The sequence below is a fragment of the Notolabrus celidotus genome, chromosome 15 (assembly GCF_009762535.1).
Source record: "Notolabrus celidotus isolate fNotCel1 chromosome 15, fNotCel1.pri, whole genome shotgun sequence".
Lineage (NCBI taxonomy): Eukaryota > Metazoa > Chordata > Actinopteri > Labriformes > Labridae > Notolabrus > Notolabrus celidotus.
In genome coordinates this window covers 25,508,387-25,526,946 of record NC_048286.1, presented here as the reverse complement: position 1 = coordinate 25,526,946, position 18,560 = coordinate 25,508,387, and the positions used below count along the sequence as shown (strand labels likewise).

At 41.0% G+C, this 18,560-nt stretch overlaps 1 protein-coding gene across 1 annotated transcript in view; it reads right to left on the bottom strand.

Moving 5' to 3' along the window:
* Window positions 1-18,560, bottom strand: part of LOC117827431 (disabled homolog 1-like) — an 87,146-nt gene that overhangs the window by 29,031 nt on the left and 39,555 nt on the right. Inside the window, exon 3 of the mRNA XM_034704043.1 lies at window positions 9,899-10,519. Coding sequence (XP_034559934.1) covers window positions 9,899-9,968 — 70 coding nt within the window. The 5' untranslated portion in view covers window positions 9,969-10,519. The remainder of the gene's footprint in view (window positions 1-9,898; window positions 10,520-18,560) is intronic.

The window sequence follows — 18,560 nt, the reverse complement described above, 5'->3', positions numbered from 1 at the left end:
CTGGTGGTTTGAGATGTAAGCGTCTCTGCCTTCCAATATTTCAAGTAGGCAAGTAGGTAGAGATATTCCAGTAACATTCATATCTACTGATTTTTTTCCCATCCATATCACATCATCCAAGGAACAGATAAACTTGTGTATTTTTTAAAAGTTAATGGTCCAAAAGATGAACTACATCATGTTAATTTTATTTGGCTGCACCACATATCTGGAGCAAACTCCCTGAAAGCTGCAGGTCCGCTCCAACTCTCACCCCTTTTTAATCAAAGAATAAGACTTTTTTAACTCTTATTTTAACTCATTTTAAATGCAAAATTTAACTGTACTTTTAATATATTTCTAATTATCCTTTTCTTTTCTATGTTTTATTATATTTGTCATTTTAATTGTGCTCTTTCATGCTTTTCTGAATGTTTCCAATGCTTTTAATGTTTTAATGTAAAGCACATTGAGTTGCCCTCGTGTATGAAATGCGCTATACAAATAAAACTGCCTTGCCTTGCCTTAAATTCCCTTTCCAGTAGAGCTTCCTGTGCTTCAGTCCCTAGCCTTCAATCATTGACATATCCTAAACTAACTGAACAACTGTATTTTACCAAAGAATCACAGACAGATATTAAGTTTAAAAGCAAAGAAGCTCACAATTAAACATAGGAAAAACATGCAAATTTGAAAACCATAAGAACACATATAACTACAATTTCTTGGCAGAATCTTTAGCTAAATGTTTCGATTTCAACACCCAAACATATCAGCCTCGTAAAAGACGATGCAATTGAGATGGTTTTTATCTCACCAAAGATAAAAGGGTCAAGAAACACAAGGTTTTAGCTTGATGGGGTCTGTCCTGATTCCTTCAAAAAACCCCTACTTCATTAGCACCACTCACGACATCTGAATTGCTAGCAGCATAAACCATGCTGATTGCCTGCTTCGGTGAAATAAATCTGACTTTGGCTGCTGTAAAACACAGAGCTCAGTAACTCCCAGAAACTCAAGATACCCCCCCCCTCTCTCTACCCCTCATGTACATGTTGTGAGTAGCATTTCAAACATGCTCTTAAGGTGATCAGAGACAGTGATATCTGGTACGTCTTGGTATGTCCTGGTGCTTCCCTTTAAAGGAATGATTGTAGTGCCACATCTCATGCAAAATATGGGCCCTGTGATACATGTTGATGTTTATCATACAGAAATGATTACATGGTAGAATAGAGAGGAGACGTCAGAGGAGATTAAATGTATGGCCGATGTACAGCGATTCTGGGATTGCTGTAAATGCAGGAAATACAATGCCGTCTAGTGGACCAATCACAGGGCTTGCTGTCCAAGTAGTTTCTATGTAGCTACATTTTGGAGGAGGTGCACGTCAGGAAAAGGGCGATGCAGACCTACGGGGTAGGCTACACCGTCGATTTGACGCAGAAGTATAAACCAGTTATAGTTTTTACTTTTTTGCCGCTTTTTTCAGCACATATGATCAGATTTTTCGATCTAGCACCACCAATCACTTGTTGTGATGGCAGAATCATGATTGAAACTTTTAAAAACACACGTTGTGTTATTTGGCGACTTCAAAAACATACTGCTGATAAACAGACAGGCAGAAAGAAATGTTTATGACATGGTGCTCCACTTCTTTCCTTCTGTTGTCTCTGATCTGTCAGAGGGCTGGACACAGTGTGGTAAAAGTAGGAAGGGTTTGATTAGAGAGCAGAAAAACTGACTGAAAGATCCAAATAATAAAAGCCAGCCATGATATCTAATCATTGCTTTGACTGGCACTCTTACCAATAAAGGATAAGGTGTTGGTGTGTCCAGTGTATCTGGTGTATCCAGTATATGTACTGTAGGCGTATCATAGAACAATATTGATACTGGTATTACTATCACCAGTTGCCCTCTTTGTCTGTCAGTCTAATAAAGACCTGAATGCTATACAATCACCAAATCTTTAAAAGAGCACTAGAGGGATTGAAATGAAACGCCATTATCAAAAACCTGACAGCCAGGCCCTGAACCAGGACCATGGAGAGAACAATTACTGTTCGCCCTGCTCCATACTGTTTCAGGGCTTGTCTCTGATCAGTGTGTTGCTTCCTCCTCCTTGCCACACTAGAATGGGGACAGTGAAAGCACAGATGGCAACAGATGGAGAGTCAGAAGTGCCCCTCTAGATATAAGGACTTGGCAACAGGAAAGTTTTTGTTGGGGATCTGGGCATCAAGGCAGCTTAACCTCTGAACCTCTCTGAGTGTGTATCTGTGTCTGACTGTCTCTTTCCGTCAGTGTCCCTGCCTGCTGGTAGGCCACACACAACGCCTATTAAGCTACAATGACAGTTTACTGCGATGCATACGGAGTTATGAGTTCTCTTCATGCAGCGAGTAATGTCAGCTATTATTTTGTGCATCTCTTCACAGGGCATTTGAAATGAAAACGATAGGTATGTCCTATCAGCGCAGGGGGGGTGATGACTTTAAGCAGCAGTAAAGAGAATGGATGTCAGAGGAAGGCAAATCTGTCCTCGCCATCTGCCTCCCCCATGTGCGCAAAATAACTTCCATAAGCCTCAGCAAACACGCAGATACACACTTACAAACATTAGTAGCAGCATGTGTTCTCTGGTCTGCCAGGGCAGGGTCTAGACTTTTCTTAACAGGAGTGAACCAGAGCACTGACTTCTGCCGGAGAGGCATCACATACTGATGAGAGATGCAAAAACACATCTCCCAATCGCATTCATTGAACATCCCTGTCTCCACTAATTATGTCTACTTTAACCATCATTAGGTTATCAAACAGTTTCTACAGTCCTGTCAATCAGAGCTCGTTGGCTATCTTCTGATGATGATGATATATACTGCCATTTTCAAGGCTAGATATTTATGCTTCTGTTACGCCTCATCTTCAATATGTGACTAAAGAAGGTGTAATGGTGGGGCAAAGTCGTTCCGCCTCTGATCCGCCCTCAGAGGTAGTAACAGAGGCGGAACGAGGGAAAGAAGGTTGCCATGTGTAGCATTTGGGCTAGCAGGGCGGAGAAGCACCATGTGTACGGCTCATAGACTATAAAAAATGGATGTAGTATCCGTGACATCACCCATCTGTTTCTGAAGCGCTGTTTTGAAGCCAATCGTCGGCGGGAGCCATATTGAAAATGCTGAAGTCAACCTAAGGTAAAGAGGCGGGCTTTGAGCCTCCTAGCCAACAGTTAAGTGTTCCCGCCTGTCAATCAAGTCAGCCGTGCCTCTCATTGGAAGACTCGTAATCTTAATATCTTCGAAATTGCCGCGTTGTGACAAAATTCACCCCCTGTACAGTGTGTGCCGATTGAGAAAAGAGCTATCCAGACTACACTCGTCTTTTGTACCAGGCTGTAAACATGTTTATTTCTGCTGTAAAGATCGTATTTTTAATTGGTGTGTATGTGGTTTTCGGTACTTCGGGAGCCAGCCTCAAGCAGATCCTCAATGAACTTCAGTTTTTAGCACCTGGGCATTGGCTTCAATTCTCGCAGCCGGTGGTTGCCGCTTGGTACAGTGGCATCTGAGTGTATGTGTGTATGTGGCGCTCTCGCTTTGTGTTTACAAGCCATGCCTCTTGTGCTTCCCATGATGAAATGCATAGTCAAACATTGGGACACCAATATCTTGCTGTTTAGAGGCCCAATGTATAACTGCAAAAGTGTGCTGATGACTGAACTCTGTTCCAGTGCTGTTGCAAAATTGCAGTGTGTAAAAGGCAACTGTGTACAGTCCAAGGGGCAACTTGACATGTAAGAATGGAGAAACAGTTGAGAGAAATTACAAATAGCAGAGTTAGCATCAATTTCACGCAAATGTCTGATTATGAGATTACTAAGAAGCAAAATGATCAGGTGCTAAACGCTGATGGTTTCCAGAATAACGTTACAGATCACGTGTTCTGCCTTGTTTGCTCCCCCACACTGATATTCTAGCCTTTATAGAGGCATACAAAGCCCACTAAAACCCATGGTAAATGGTAAATGGACTTGTGCTTATATAGCGCTTTTCTAGTCTTTCTGACCACTCAAAGCACTTTTGCACTACTTGTCACATTCACCCATTCCTACCCATTCACTCACTGAAGGTAGAGGCTGCTATAGTAAGGGACCATCAGTGTTAGCTAATCTCATTCGTTCACATTCACACACCTCTGAACAACTATGGGAGCAATTTGGGGTTCAGTGTCCTGCTCAAGGACACTTCGGCATTTGACTGCCGGAGCTGGGATTGAACCGCCAACCTTCCTACTACTACTACTACTACTACTACTACTCAGACTATCACCAAAAATCATGTCACTGTATTTGTCTACATGCATAAATATTATGAATTTGTATGTGGAATCTGTTGATAAAAATTACATTTATGCATAGGGTTTTATTTTTATGGTAATATTAACATATCAAAGACAATATACAACTATAAATCTTCTACAGTTATTATTTAAAGACCCAAAAAGAGTATGTATCTGTATCTGGGTATCTGACGTCCCAGATACTGCGTCCATTATCTATATAGTCTATGGTCTGAACAATCCTTGATCTAACAGAGAGGAGATCCAATCATAGTCCAGAGTTCTGGGGTGGACCATAGACTGTATAAAACAACCAATGCCATGACAGTATTGTGTCTGGCCAGTATATTGATGTCAGAATTCCTCTACCTGACTTTGACACAGAGCACCAGATTGAGGTTTTGGTTTCAGGACTAATAGTTAAGCAGTTTCAGAGTTAATAAGCAGTATTGCTCACATCATCAATGCAGAGGGCAGAACAGCAAATCACTGCAGAGGTACATGCAGGTATTGATGTTTGTTGGATGATGATAGGAGAGCTCATTCGCTAGGTGGAGGGTCTGCAATGCTATTATCACATCCAATGTTTAGGCAGTACTGCACAGTCTGATAAGCACACCAGCAAATAATGTAGCCAGAAAATGGAAACACGGTTTGAAAAGGGTGAAATTGTGAGTATTTGTACTGTCTCTTACAATCTCTCCAGCGTCACACATGCAGTACAAGAGCTGACTGGTGATTTAATCTGCTATTTGCTTCTCTTCCTCTTTCTATGTCTGTTTTCTGCATCTACGTCCTTCTCTCGCTCTCCTCCAGTGTTTCTCTGTCCTCTATTCCTTGTCTCTCTTTTTGAAATGAATATTTTTTTTTTGTGCACAGATTACACGAGGAGAGCAACAGTTGCTATGGAGATAGAGTAAAGTCACGTATGTTAAGCAATCCTGTTGATGGATAGAGGGGAGCTTTGGCTTTAGCGTGGCAGGCTGAGTTTGCTGCAGTTAGATTTGATTTTCCAGATGTTTTTGAGAAGAAGTCAAGAGAGCTGTGACATCCTAGAAACAAAATCTAAGATTGTGTGGGCAGGATCACCCTAAATGAACGATAAGGAATCCAATCTCTCAGTGAATTACCACAAAATCAGCAGTGCACGCATTAAAAGTATGAAGGCTGTGAGAGTGCCTGATTTCCTTCTTTACACCGAAACATTAAAAATAACAATTTAATCTGTATGCTGTCTGTGTACACAAAAAAAAAAACAGAATTATGATTTTTTTCATTGCAAATAAAGGATTATATTTTTAGCAACAAATAATGTTAGATAGTACAGTTAATAGTAAAAACTATTTCTGCTTTGCCATTTCATCAGGTGTAGTACTAGGTATGATCAGGGGTTTGATGAGATGTCAAGCTAAAGTCTGAGGAATACCTTATGGCCCCTAGCTAGTGGTAAAGACTGTGTGAACACTGTGGCTCCTAAACTAATGTTAGTATTTGTGGGGGTTAACCTAGCTGTTGATGCTTGGGTCATCTCTTGTTTGGCCTTCAATTGCATTTCATATATCTGCAGATGGACTTCATAGATGCAGTATGAATGGTGTGAATACATTCAGATGATATAGAGGTATCAATGTTGAAAGTTAAATCCTCTTTTAGGATAACTGTGTCATGGACTGGCAGCGGTAAGCTACATATGGGTTATTCCAATGCAATGAGCCAGGGCAACACACATTGACATCGTAACAACGAACAAATAAACTGTGAAAGTCTTCTTATTACGTGTATAAAGAAGGCATTGAGGTGGGGAAGATGGGAACCAAGAACTCAGGTGTGCTCTTGAGATGGTTAGCAATCACCTTAAAAATGGGGGTTGTGATTTTCACCAATGGAAAGTGAAAATCTGGGAAGACGTTAGGCCATTCTTTATATTCAAAACACAGTTGCCTCTGTAAAAGCTAATCTAAACCAAACATTTATTTTAACAGCTTTTCCTACCAAATTGTAATTTTAGCTAGTGCCTCAATGCTAACATTAGCTTTTATCAGATCTTAGTGATCCAATTAAATCTTAACTTGAAGTATGGAAGGTTTCCTCATGATCCATCAAGGTTCATGTCTTTTTGGTTGCTTTTTAATCAAGAGGCTGCGCATGAGGCTTGATAACATGAGCTTCAAACCCTGCTCAAGACATCAGAGGAAAAAGGCTAACAAGTGAATATGGTCATTTGCTGGCGATATTAGCACATTGGTTACCTTATCTTGGAAATTAGACCAATTTCTGTCTGTTGCTTCTGACCCATATCACTATGAACCATTGCTTTTGTCTGAGGCTCACATAACCACCACTAGCTGCTGAGTGACAGCTGCATGCATTACTGTTTCCACATTTCCATTTATATGGATCTAAATAGCATCTTTGCTGATTGTGACAATGGTCCCTGCAGCACATGTGATTAACATGCTTAAGTCAGGAGCTGATAGCCTGAACTGATATCCCCCTCCAATGAGCTGCATGGTCACATGTGTAATAGCCCCCTCGCTGTGTTCTCCCCTCCCCACTTAACTCAAATCGATGGGCGCTCCTCCAGCCTGGCCATTTATCTGACAGAGCCGACAGGCCAGTGAAACAGCCACAGAGGACCTGGCCTCATGGCCAGCAGATCAGGATTTACTGGACTAGCTGGAGTGGCTTTATTCATGGACAGAGAAATAAGAGAAAAGGGTAAGGCTAGGAGGGGCAGTAGGAAAGCATCTTCTTCTTTGGTTCCTTCCTCCTCCAAATGAATCTCACTTTTTCTACCTCTCTGTATGCTCTTCTTTCCTCTTCTCAGCCAATTCAATCCCATCTCAATCTCCCAGCAAACGTTCGGAGAATGCCTCGTCCTATTACATCACTTATGCTGTTCATCAAAGCGACAGGGCGTGAATTACCCTGTCCATGACACCTAAATCATGCCGCTACCAAACCCCCAGGCTACACGGAATACTTGTTACTCCATCTGGATCCCCGGGACGAGACAGGGTAGCGTCTCCCTGGACTTGACTGAGAGGAGTGTCTCTCAATGTAGTCCAGCGTTATCTAGCTCAATGCAAACATGACTGAAGGTTATGTTCACACCCTGCATACACGAGAAGACTGCTACTTCCCATTCTGTGCTGACAATTTTTTAGACATGTTCATGTCATTATTTGAGCTCTCCACACTCAACTCACAACATCACAGAAAATACATGAAGCTGAAGGGTTTCTATGGAAGCATATATGTACCAAAACTAAAATGAAAAAGCAAATTTGAAAATTAAATTGCATTAACAGAAATGCTTTAAAATGTTCTAAATATGTGCGCATAATTAGACTCATACATGAAATCAATATTCAATAATCCTATTTGCATTTTAATTTTCATCTTCAACAATGCTATTTAAGTTACACATATTTAGACAATTAAAAAGCATTACTGTTTATGCAATGCAATTTCATTTTCAAGTTTGCTTTTTCATTTTAATACTTAAATGCTTCCATAGGTTTCATGCATGTTGGGAGGAAACCTGATAGGCACAACAATAAAGCAGATATCTTCCTGTATATACTTGGCTGCAGTGGACCGTGCAGTGGACCGTGCAGTAATTTAGTTCCTCCGCTGTTCTCCATTTTAGGAGAGAGGACAATTCCTTCCTTTTGGTAATTACTTAAGTGATTTTAAGAGTTCTGGTACTGTCAATACTGTCACATGCGCTTAACTACTTTAAATATTAGGGATGTCCAAATCAGCTTATTGGCTCTTGATCCAATTTTTTAAATATTCTCAATCTGATACTTGCATTTATCTAGGTAATAGAGCTGCACACTTCAAATGTTTGTTTAAAAAAAAAACTAAAGTCAGGGCGCTGGTGGCCTAGCGGTCTGTGCGTCCCACGTGTGGAGGCTGTGGTCCTCGTCGCAGAGGTCGCCGGTTCAACTCCAGGCCGGGCAACAGTTCGCTGTATGTCTTCCCCCACTCTCTGCTCCACATGTTTCCTGTCTCTCTTCAGCTGTCCTATCCAATAAAGGCGAAAAAAGCCCAAAAATATATCTTTAAAAAAATGTATAAAACTAGAGTCACCAAAATGGCTAAACAATGTTTTAAGTCCAGCATAGCCATAAACGTTTTAAATGCTCTGGTGTTTGCGATCCATGAAACTGGTGTGCATGCAATACTTCTTGCTTCAACCCCAAAGTGGAGGAATCAATCCAGTGTGCAGTGAGGCTCAGCAATAACATGGGACAGACATCGAAGCTCCAAATGTCTGTAATAAAACTAACCGCAGTCACATCATGTTTTATATCCACTCGTATGTTGTCAACAGCTTTGCTTTACAGCTCTGGGGCCTCATGTTCAAAGACTTGCGTGGATTTCCTACTGAAACATGGCGTACACTCAAATCCAGAAAACGTTGTACGCACCAAAATATCCAGATGTAGGAATCTGTGCGCAAGGACCAACAGCTATAGAAATGTGCATACGCCAGCCATGAAGTTGGCGTGAGGCACAGCACATTTCCACGGTCATTTCACCCTTGATGCATCTGAACTTTGCCGTGAAAAAGAGCATACGCCACGTTTTTGTACGTACGCACACTTTGTACATGAGGCCCCTGGTGTCTGAAATCTAGCATTAAGACGTCAGATTCAAGATGCAAAAACCTCCATTCTCCACCACGGGGATGGAATTTGTTGCTTCAACATTTCCTCTGTTCTACTTGTATATTCTTTTGCATGTTTAGTTTTGTATTATGTTGTATCAAATTGGTTGTACTGAACAAAGCTCTACTGGGTAAAGGTTGTATTGCATATATTGCAAGTGGCTGATTGACTGGTTTCACTTTGACTGCTGACATTTAAGCAATAGGGTTGCTAATGCTAATGCAACAGACTATCGTGTGTTGGGATTATGTTGTTGTCTTTTTGAACCACGTGTACCTAGAAAATGATAAACAAGTATCTGATGTTACGTCATCCGGGCAAAGGGACGGATAACCAGAACAGAACAGCTGGGCAGAGATCAGACAGAATCTGAATATCAGTTAGACGGCAGCGAGGGAGAAGTGAGACCTTCCACTGGATGTTTTGTGTTACGTCCATTTCAACTTAAAAGAGTATGCAAGTATTGACATCATTGAAAACTTACACATCAAATTTCATTCATGGTGGCAGAAATGAGCCTCCACGGTTTAATTAATTCACAGCCATATTAGTGTCCCAGTGTGTGATTTTACACAGCGTTACGAGGAAACAGCAGTGGCGTAACATCCTGTGGTTTTGCATTTACACAGGAGCTGTTTCACCTGTTACCCTGTCCTCTGCCAGCTCAGGGACCACACTGCTTCACTTTGCTGTTTCTCAGCTATCTTGTATGCAGACAGCCAGCTTAACAGAGATGTAACAGTCATATTTTGACCTGGCTGTGTACAAAGGAACTTGACTCACAATATTTCACCATCTATATTTTCTCTGACCCTAAACATGTTCTCCACGGGGAACACAAGGTTTAACCATTACAATGTACATGTAGAGTATCTGCTGAACAGAATCAGACATACCTTTGATCCTCCTGGACTCCCTTCGCTGGCTGGTTTTGACACCGGGCTGGATCTCGGCCTCTGCTGACATCCTCCACTGCTGAGTCCCTTGTCCTGCTCACAGCAGATCCAACATGGGTAAGCAGCACGCAAGCTAATCCTCCCAACTCCCAGTGTCCGTTTCCCCCCACTCCAGTCCTTCTCACAGTTTGTCTCAGGTGGAGAAAATCTCGTCTGAATCCATGGTGAGATGTGCGGCACTCCTCAATAAATAAGATCCAGTACTGATGACTCCGCTCCGTCACTTCCGGCCCATTGTGTTTTTGAGTAATGCTTAAAAGAACCAGTGAAAAGATGATTGAATTATGAGCTTGGAGATCCTCTTGAGAGCTGCGTCAGATCAGGTTTGACATCTTCTGGAGTGTACCTGAGTTCTCTCCGTGAAGGTCAAGTATCACATGGTCCGCTGTTGCTCTTTTCCGAGTGTCCGCCTATTACTCTGCAGTAATTCCCCCCGAGGGAGACCGCAGCATTGATTGAATGAAATATTGTTCTTCAGAGTAGGTCAGGAGTGGATATTATTCTTTGGGAGAGCCCTTCAGATACTGTCCAACAGCCCATCACCGTCACTCACTCTGAGCACTGCAAGGCAAGGAGAGAGACAGGTATGACCGTCAATGTTAAGCAGGAGGGGGTGCAGAATTCAAATGACAAACACATGCCCTCTGATCACTCATTACATTGTTAATTTAAGTTACAAAATGACAGACACCAATTTAACAAATCAACAAAGATGATGTTAAATCTTCTGGATCATCAATCTTTAATGAGAGTGCTGCACACACGTGCTGTTCAGAGCCCACCCTTGAAGCAGACCTGTGGTGAAAAAGCTCTCATTGTACGTACTGTCTGTGAGTAAATGCTGAACATTAAAGCATGACCAATGCATCTGTGCATGCAAAGTGCATTTTCATAAGACGGATGGTAAATGCTCCGAGCTCAAGCCGACAGCACGAGAGGAGGGGAAGCGGCAGAGAGCGGTAAATGACAGGCTGTTTCTAAGCAAGCTCTGGTGGAAATCCTGGCACAAGTGTTCATAAACTGGAACCCCACACATTGTGCTTTAATGCCCTTGAATCATCCACTGCTAACACTAGGGCCGTGCCAAGCTGGCACAGCGGCTGGCACTGCTTCTGTTGGCATGGTGACGGGCCATTGTTGGAGAAGGAGGCCTTCAGCCTTGCCTGGCCTGAAAAGAGCTGCAGCACATGGAGCACCAGGCACACGATACCCCGTGTGACATTGTGTGACATTGTGAGAGGTGAGTGTGAGAATATGAGGGTGGTTTCAGGGTCACTTTAAGTATGTTGAGATTTTTCTTTGAGTCTTTTTATTTTTACACAGTTTGCCACTGAAATTGTTTCTATTGAAAGATTCTGATGACATGACTCACTGAAGGGAAGATTTGAGACGTTACAAAATCCTGAGGCTTTATTATTCAAATAATTTCAGGTGTCTTTACTTTATTCGGGCATGTATCCTTCTGAAAACCTTTGCTTCTTTTACTTTGACCTACATTTCTGCACTTGCTGCTTCCCGCACATTCAAAAGAGGTTTGTTTCTTCCTACTTTTCATTTGTGAGCTGCCTGCCCAGCACTAAGAATGATCTCGACCAACAATCATAAAGATGATCCCTCAGTGTATCCATCAATGCAGTAGTAGATTTAAAATCCAAAGCATGAGCACAAATAAAAAAAAGGTTATATCTTGGCTTAAATTTGTGCAACCCCACAAATTCTTTGTCAGTCACATTTGTTGTGTCGTCAACAAAAGACAAAAAAAAAAACAACCCCAGAGGTGTATGAAGTTTCACATGCCTCCCCCAATCTGAACAGCAATATAACTTTACAAAAGCAGTGTCCTTATTAAATCTGGATAATCCACAGACCATCATGAGAGCAGTTTTCATTGAAACTACTTTATGGTCCCAAGAAAGCTATTTAATAGGGATTGTGGATTATCCAGAGTAAGTGGGACACTGTCTGCGGATAAAAATGTCATGTTGAATATTTTAAATGTCTTTTTTTGTATTTCGAAGCTCCATGGATGGCATTCCTTTCAACAATTCTCTGTTGGTTGCAGGCGTATAAACCTGAGCAAACCTTAGTAGAAAAATAAAGTGCTATATTGCACCATTTATTCACAAGCGGGTTGCTCATTTGAGGGTTTTTTTTGCAATCCAACATGTCCAGAATGCTCCTCGAGTGATAAATCAACATTTAAATGCAACATTTGCACATCCAGGTGTAAGATATGAAGAGGTCACAAATAGGGCTGAACTGCAGTAAAACACTACATCTAAATTTAGAATGTATTTTCGTTTTTGCAATTTGGGTTAAGCAGCTCTTCCAGATAGACTTTTCTCTTCTATAGAGATGCACATCTGTGTGCAGTCCTCTTAATACCAATGAAATAGTCTCCTCACAGCTGCTGTCTCCTCTTGTAGACATGTCCTTCAACCCTTCCATTATTCCACAATGAACTGTGATGTTAAGACTCATTTCATTTCCTTGAACAACAGCTCTTTGCGATCGCATCATCACCACCGGCTCTACTTGTACATGGCTGTCTAGACCGTGTGTCACCTCTCATGTGAGCTCACGAGGCAGATAGTCACCCAGGTCTGCACGTAGGGGCCATCTCCACAGAAGCACTTCCTCATGAAGGAACCTTGGAGTGGCAGCGATGGGAAAGGTATTTTCCATGTCACAAAGAGCCATATCGCAATGTAATTTTCATTACCAACGAAGAAGATATGCCTCATTGTATTAGACGCAAGAGCGATTTAATGTGATGTACGGCTGCTTGTCAAAACCAATGCTATCTAGGTCACCCAGACTCCCCAATCTGCTCTGTGTTTTAACAGCTCCCAGTGTCTCTTATGATTTGGGTCAGAGTTAACAAGCATCAGTCGTCTATACGCGACTCCCAACTGTTCGGGGATGTCAAAAAGCCCCTGACAAAAGCCACCCTTTATTTATTAATTTGTTCTTTTTAGTTCTACCTCTCTCAAGTGCAAAGGGAAAAGTTCCTCGAGGGATGTCGATTTAATTTCTGCTCGCATTTCCTTATTTCCTTCCATCAACCCACAGCTCTTTGTCTCCGTCTGTCGTTTTTTTTTCTTCCTACAAATCATCTCTGGAGATGTTTATTTCCTGCTTGCGTCAGAGTCTTTGCCCCGTGACCAGATTATTGAACAAGAACAGGCACTCTGTGAGAAACCTGATGTATGGCAACTCGCTCTTCCTTAACATTAAGCACATCAATCATGCACACCATTGATTTTCAGGAGAGGTGTTTGAGTGTATATCCTTCAGAAGGTGCAGCAGCAGACCTTCCGGGTAAGTCTCAGGTACATATATCTTGTCATGCAGCATCAGGGTATTGGGACTAGATGTGATCTGAATCTTTTTTTTTATAGAGGAAACCAATCCTTTCTTTGTTGTTTCGATCAGTTTGTCAGGAAGATGCCTATAACCTTTAATGAGTTTAAGCAAGGGTCACTCCAGACTCTACGAGTTACAGCTTTGAATGATCGCAAATCTAAAGTAGACTGTTGTTTTAGGTCTCCATAATCATGTAATCAATTGACCTATTAATGGGAATGTCCTTGTTGTAATAGGTTTGCAATAAATATAAGACCATAATTCAGATCCTTGATTACTGTGAGAAGGATAGTGGGTTGTAATTTCCAATAATTAGTCATCCAAGTCGCCCAATGAATAGCTGATTATAATAAATAAAACAGATTTATCCAGAAGTAAAAGTTAATACAAAAACAGCAGTTGGGCAACATATCTGCCTTTATGCAACACATGGACCAGATTACATCTGTCTGTAATCTGTTTCTTTAAGTTGTATTTATTAGGGATGGGCCAAAATACTATTTGATGATCATTCACATCTATTCAACGATTATTTGAATAATCATCCCCCCACAGTCACGTTAAACAGCAGCAGGACGAGGTGCTGCTAGTAGCGGGCACTGACAGCGTCCGTCTCGATCAAGGATGCATCTCGCTCGGTTGGAAGTGAAGCTTCCACCAAAGCGTCTGCCCCCTGGTGGCTGGCTGCAGTGTAGGTTAAAAACTCTGTCTCCCCCATTCATTTGAATGGGGATGCAGTCAAACTTTAATAAGTTAAATACACGTGGTACGAATGTTTCTCACATCCGTATGCTGTGGTGATATGTAGTTATTATCTGACTGTTTTGTGTTGAAGGCCTCTTGACTGAAAAGTTTCTTTTTCGTTAGTTATTAGAGGTTAAAAAACAGGGTTTTACTTCCGGGTTTGCTTTGATTGTGGACGCTGTCCATTTTTATTTACAGTCTATGGTCTCGATCTTTACTTCAGTGTTTCTGTGACTCAGCAGCTTGGCGTGTATGTTTACATTTTACAGCTATGCTCAGTCTCTGGAAATCTGTGTGCAGTAGTGTGAGATTCAGAAACGGAGAGAATCGCTGCAACTGTTGCGAATATTTTCTTCTTCTTTTGCAATTTAATGCAGTTAGCATTCTTCTTCTGTTTGCTAATACGATTAGAATACAGCTTTAAGACGCTCTATAGCCACCATTTGGTGGGAATACTGTATTAGAATCGGGCACCGGTAAAACAATGAAAACATTAAAATGAAAAAACACGGGATACTGGTGGCCTAGTGGTCTAAGCCCCCCACGTATAGAGGCTACAGTCCTTGTAGCAGCTGTTGTCGGTTCGACTCCCGGCCGGTCGACCATTTACTGCATGTCTTCCCCCACTCTCCACTCCCCATATTTTCTGTCTCTCTTCAGTTATCCTGTCATTAAAGGCAAAAATGCCCAAAACCATAACTTAAAAAAAAAAAAATATATATATATATAAAAAACATTTCAAAATGAGAAAATATTCAAAGTGACTCTTTCGATTTTTACAATGTGAACGAATATGCACTTGATTGTGTTACTTTTTAACTCCTCTTAAATAAACAAAACAAGTATATCACCTCAGAAAATGTTGAAAATCTCATACATAGTTTTGTTTCTTCTTTCAAGTCTTCATCATAATACAATCACTGTCCTTACAAATGAGAATTTATTTGTTATAACCTTGATTTTGCTTCACATCAGGGTCCTGCTCACCCTGTCAGGATTCAAAGACGCTTAACCGCCTGTTCAATATACATCACCGCTTAATTACCTGGCTACCTATTAAAGAGTTGATTTAAAGATTATTTAAGATATAGTCATCTAAACATCTTGGAAATTAGTTCCTTCAATACCACGCTGCAATAGCCTCGGATTGTTATCATTCTCAGCAGTTGACACACCTTTGAACATGAATCTCTTAAACAGGGCAAATGTCCCAACCTTTAACATTGATGGTATTATCAATCAATAAATCTTCATTTGTATAGCGCCAAATCACAACCAACGTTACCTCAAGACGCTTTTACAAACATAGGAGGTCTAGACCACTCTATGGCAATATATATCTAATCTATCAGAATATATATCTAAAAAAGAAATGTTTTATTATTATTATTTAGAAATGATCACTGCCTCTTATGGTGTAAGTTCTTAGCCCCTAGCAACCTTTAGACACCCGCTCTGTTGCTGTTGCCTGGACTGCGGGACAGGATGTTGCTCCACTTTGCCTATCAGAGATGGCTGGGGTCCAGGAGCTCCTCAGGCTGCTCTCACATCTGTCATTATTTCCTGACTCTCGAGACCAGCTTGAGACGGAACCCTAATGTTTTTGCCACAGTGTCAACAGGCAGAGACTTGGTTCCACAGCTTGATTTGATATGAAGTGTATCATCAGGTTGTAACTGACATATCTGTAGCTATTGAGGAATAGATACCATTGCTATGACCAATCAGAATCAGTCAGGTAACATATTTAAATCATCATCACAAAGAAGCTTACTTAAACAAGAGCAGCCTTATAAACTGATTCCACCAGATGATATCTGTTAGTATTTATGTACTATTTTCAACTTCTTTATACAACACATCTCCTAGATGATTGTTATTGCTTTGTTTTGAAACAAAAAATTATATTTAACATAATAAAACAGTGAAAAAACTCCCATAGAGTTCTCTTCCTGTACCCAGTTCTCCAAATAATAAAAGTAGTTTGAATACAGATGGGAAATTCCTTCATATTATCATTTGTTTGCAATTAAATACAGACCCTAATTTGGATGTTTGATTTATGCGACAGACAATGGTTTATAATTTCCAATAATTACGCTGAGTTCCATCTCCCTAGTCGCCTCAATAAATGAAAATGATTCATTAACTGTGATCAGGTTTTCAGTCATGTTTACCGTCTCTGAAAAATAATGTCTAATCACCAAGCAGGCGTTGATTTCTAACTCGAGATTATTCCCGAGGTCTTTTTTTTTAAGCTCCGACGTCTCAGTGTGTTCCATTTCCTCCTGAGAGCTGCGTTTAATAGACTGCACAATCAACCTCATATTGTGAGACAAGCCTCTGTGCATCTTGCCACCGATGAGTAACAAAGGTTGAACAGCCATCTATCACAGGATACGGCCAATTACACCCCCATTCACCGCGGTCTCGACGGTAAGGTGCAGTCTGTGCTCCAGCTTGCATGTGACCGAGGAGGAGGAGGAGGCCCCCCGTCCCTTCGACCATCTCTTTGCTTCATCGCCACGGCTGGCATGGCTCGAGGCCGGTAGAAACGTTTGTTCGACAGACCGGCTTTGGCACCTTGCGCTGGTCATCTTTGTTACAAAATACCCCCCAGCTTATTGAGCGGGACACCGCTGTCACAACCTGGCCAAACAAAACTCCAATGAATCGCCCTGCTGTGTTACCTTGTGTCACCTACGGCACCGTAGACTGGTCAACACTGCTATCTGCTCTCCATATCTAAATCCTTTAATCCCTGCTGTTGTGACTGTTACAGTGCAGGAGATTTTATTTTTATTCAGCTCTTATCGCAGCCTCACAATCAACAATAAGGACATCTCATGTGGCCTAACAAGTGGCTGATAACCCTGGAAGCCAAGATAAGGTTAATTTGCTTTTTTTTGGGACTAATTCAATTCTGACGAACAGGCGGTTGAGTGGCATGTGGGTCTTTAAGGTAATGCTGCAATTTATTAACACTTTGACCATTCAATTCAGCTGGTTAATCATGTTACACAGTCTCATAGCAAGCCACAAAGCAGCACACATTCAAGACAGAATATGCAAATTAGCAGTAGCAAGACCAAGAAGATAACCTACAAGCAATTCTGTCAGGTCATGTCAAGTCATTTTAAATACATATATTTAAAATACACATGACACATGATTAAATAATAAATAATTTACCTATTTCATATGAAATAATAAAATATATTTATTTAAATAACTTTGTTTTTGACAGATCTCCTGATAGTTGAATTGATTTATTAATTATATTAATTGTGGTAAAAAAGCAATTATAGGCAGTTGTTTAAGTTAAATTGAATTGGATGCTGCATTGTGGGTTTCTTGCTCTGTGCTTATGTTGCATTTGCATGTGTTCGATGCAGGTATTTCTTTTGTCTTTTTTTCTCTTCATTTTAAGGTTTTTTCCACCTGATTAGTGAGAACTGTTTCTGAAAAACTCTGAGATGAAAGAAATCAAATAAAAGGAGGAAAATAAGATACATGTTGGCCAATTTGAGTGGAGTCCAGTCACCTTTGGTCTGATTGTCTGTCCTTTCAAGTTGGGACACTGCATGAAAATTAAAGAACTTGACAAAGCAAATTTAATCAGTACCATGTTCACCATCTTGGTTTAGAATTTCAAAAAGCTATAGCTGCTACTTTTTAGCATTGAACGCAATGTAAAATGAGGCTGATGGGAATGTCTTTTTTGAACAACTAAGTTATGCACATTTACAGAAGACGATTGATTACCGTAACACATCCGACAGTTTATGTTAGCATGTTTTATATTGTTGTATTAAGATCAAAACATGCTAATAGCAGTTGGCAATGCTAACGTTATAATCAAATGGCAACCTCCAGTCTAAAAATATGAGTCCAATGCAGACGTGCTAAAAACTGCAGTTCATCGAGGATCCACTTGAAGCTGGCCCCGGAAGTACCGGAAACCACATACACACCAATTCAAAGAAGACGATCTTCACAGCAGAAATAAACATGTTTACAGCCTGGTACAAAAGACGAGTGTAGTCTGGATAGCTCATTTTTTGATCGGCACACACTGTACGGGGGGTGAATTTTTTTCTAACAATTTCGAAGATATTGAGATTACGAGTCTTCCAATGAGAGTCACAGCTGACTTGATTGACAGGCGGGAACACTGCAGCTGTTGGCTAGGAGGCTCAAAGCCCGCCTCTTTGCGTCACAGTCGCTCGACAGCAGCAACATGGCTGCCGCTGACGATTGGCCTCAAAACAGCGCTTCAGAAACAGATGGGTGACATCACGGATACTACGTCCATATTTTACACAGTCTATGGCTATAACGTGAGGCTATACCATGTCATGTCAATTCATCGGATAGTTGCTGAAATACTGGATTCTGGATGAAGTGTGGGCTGACAAAGGGACAGTGCTAACATGGCTAATACTTAAGACGGACTAAAGACAACCTGGGATTGAATTGAGAAAATAACCAA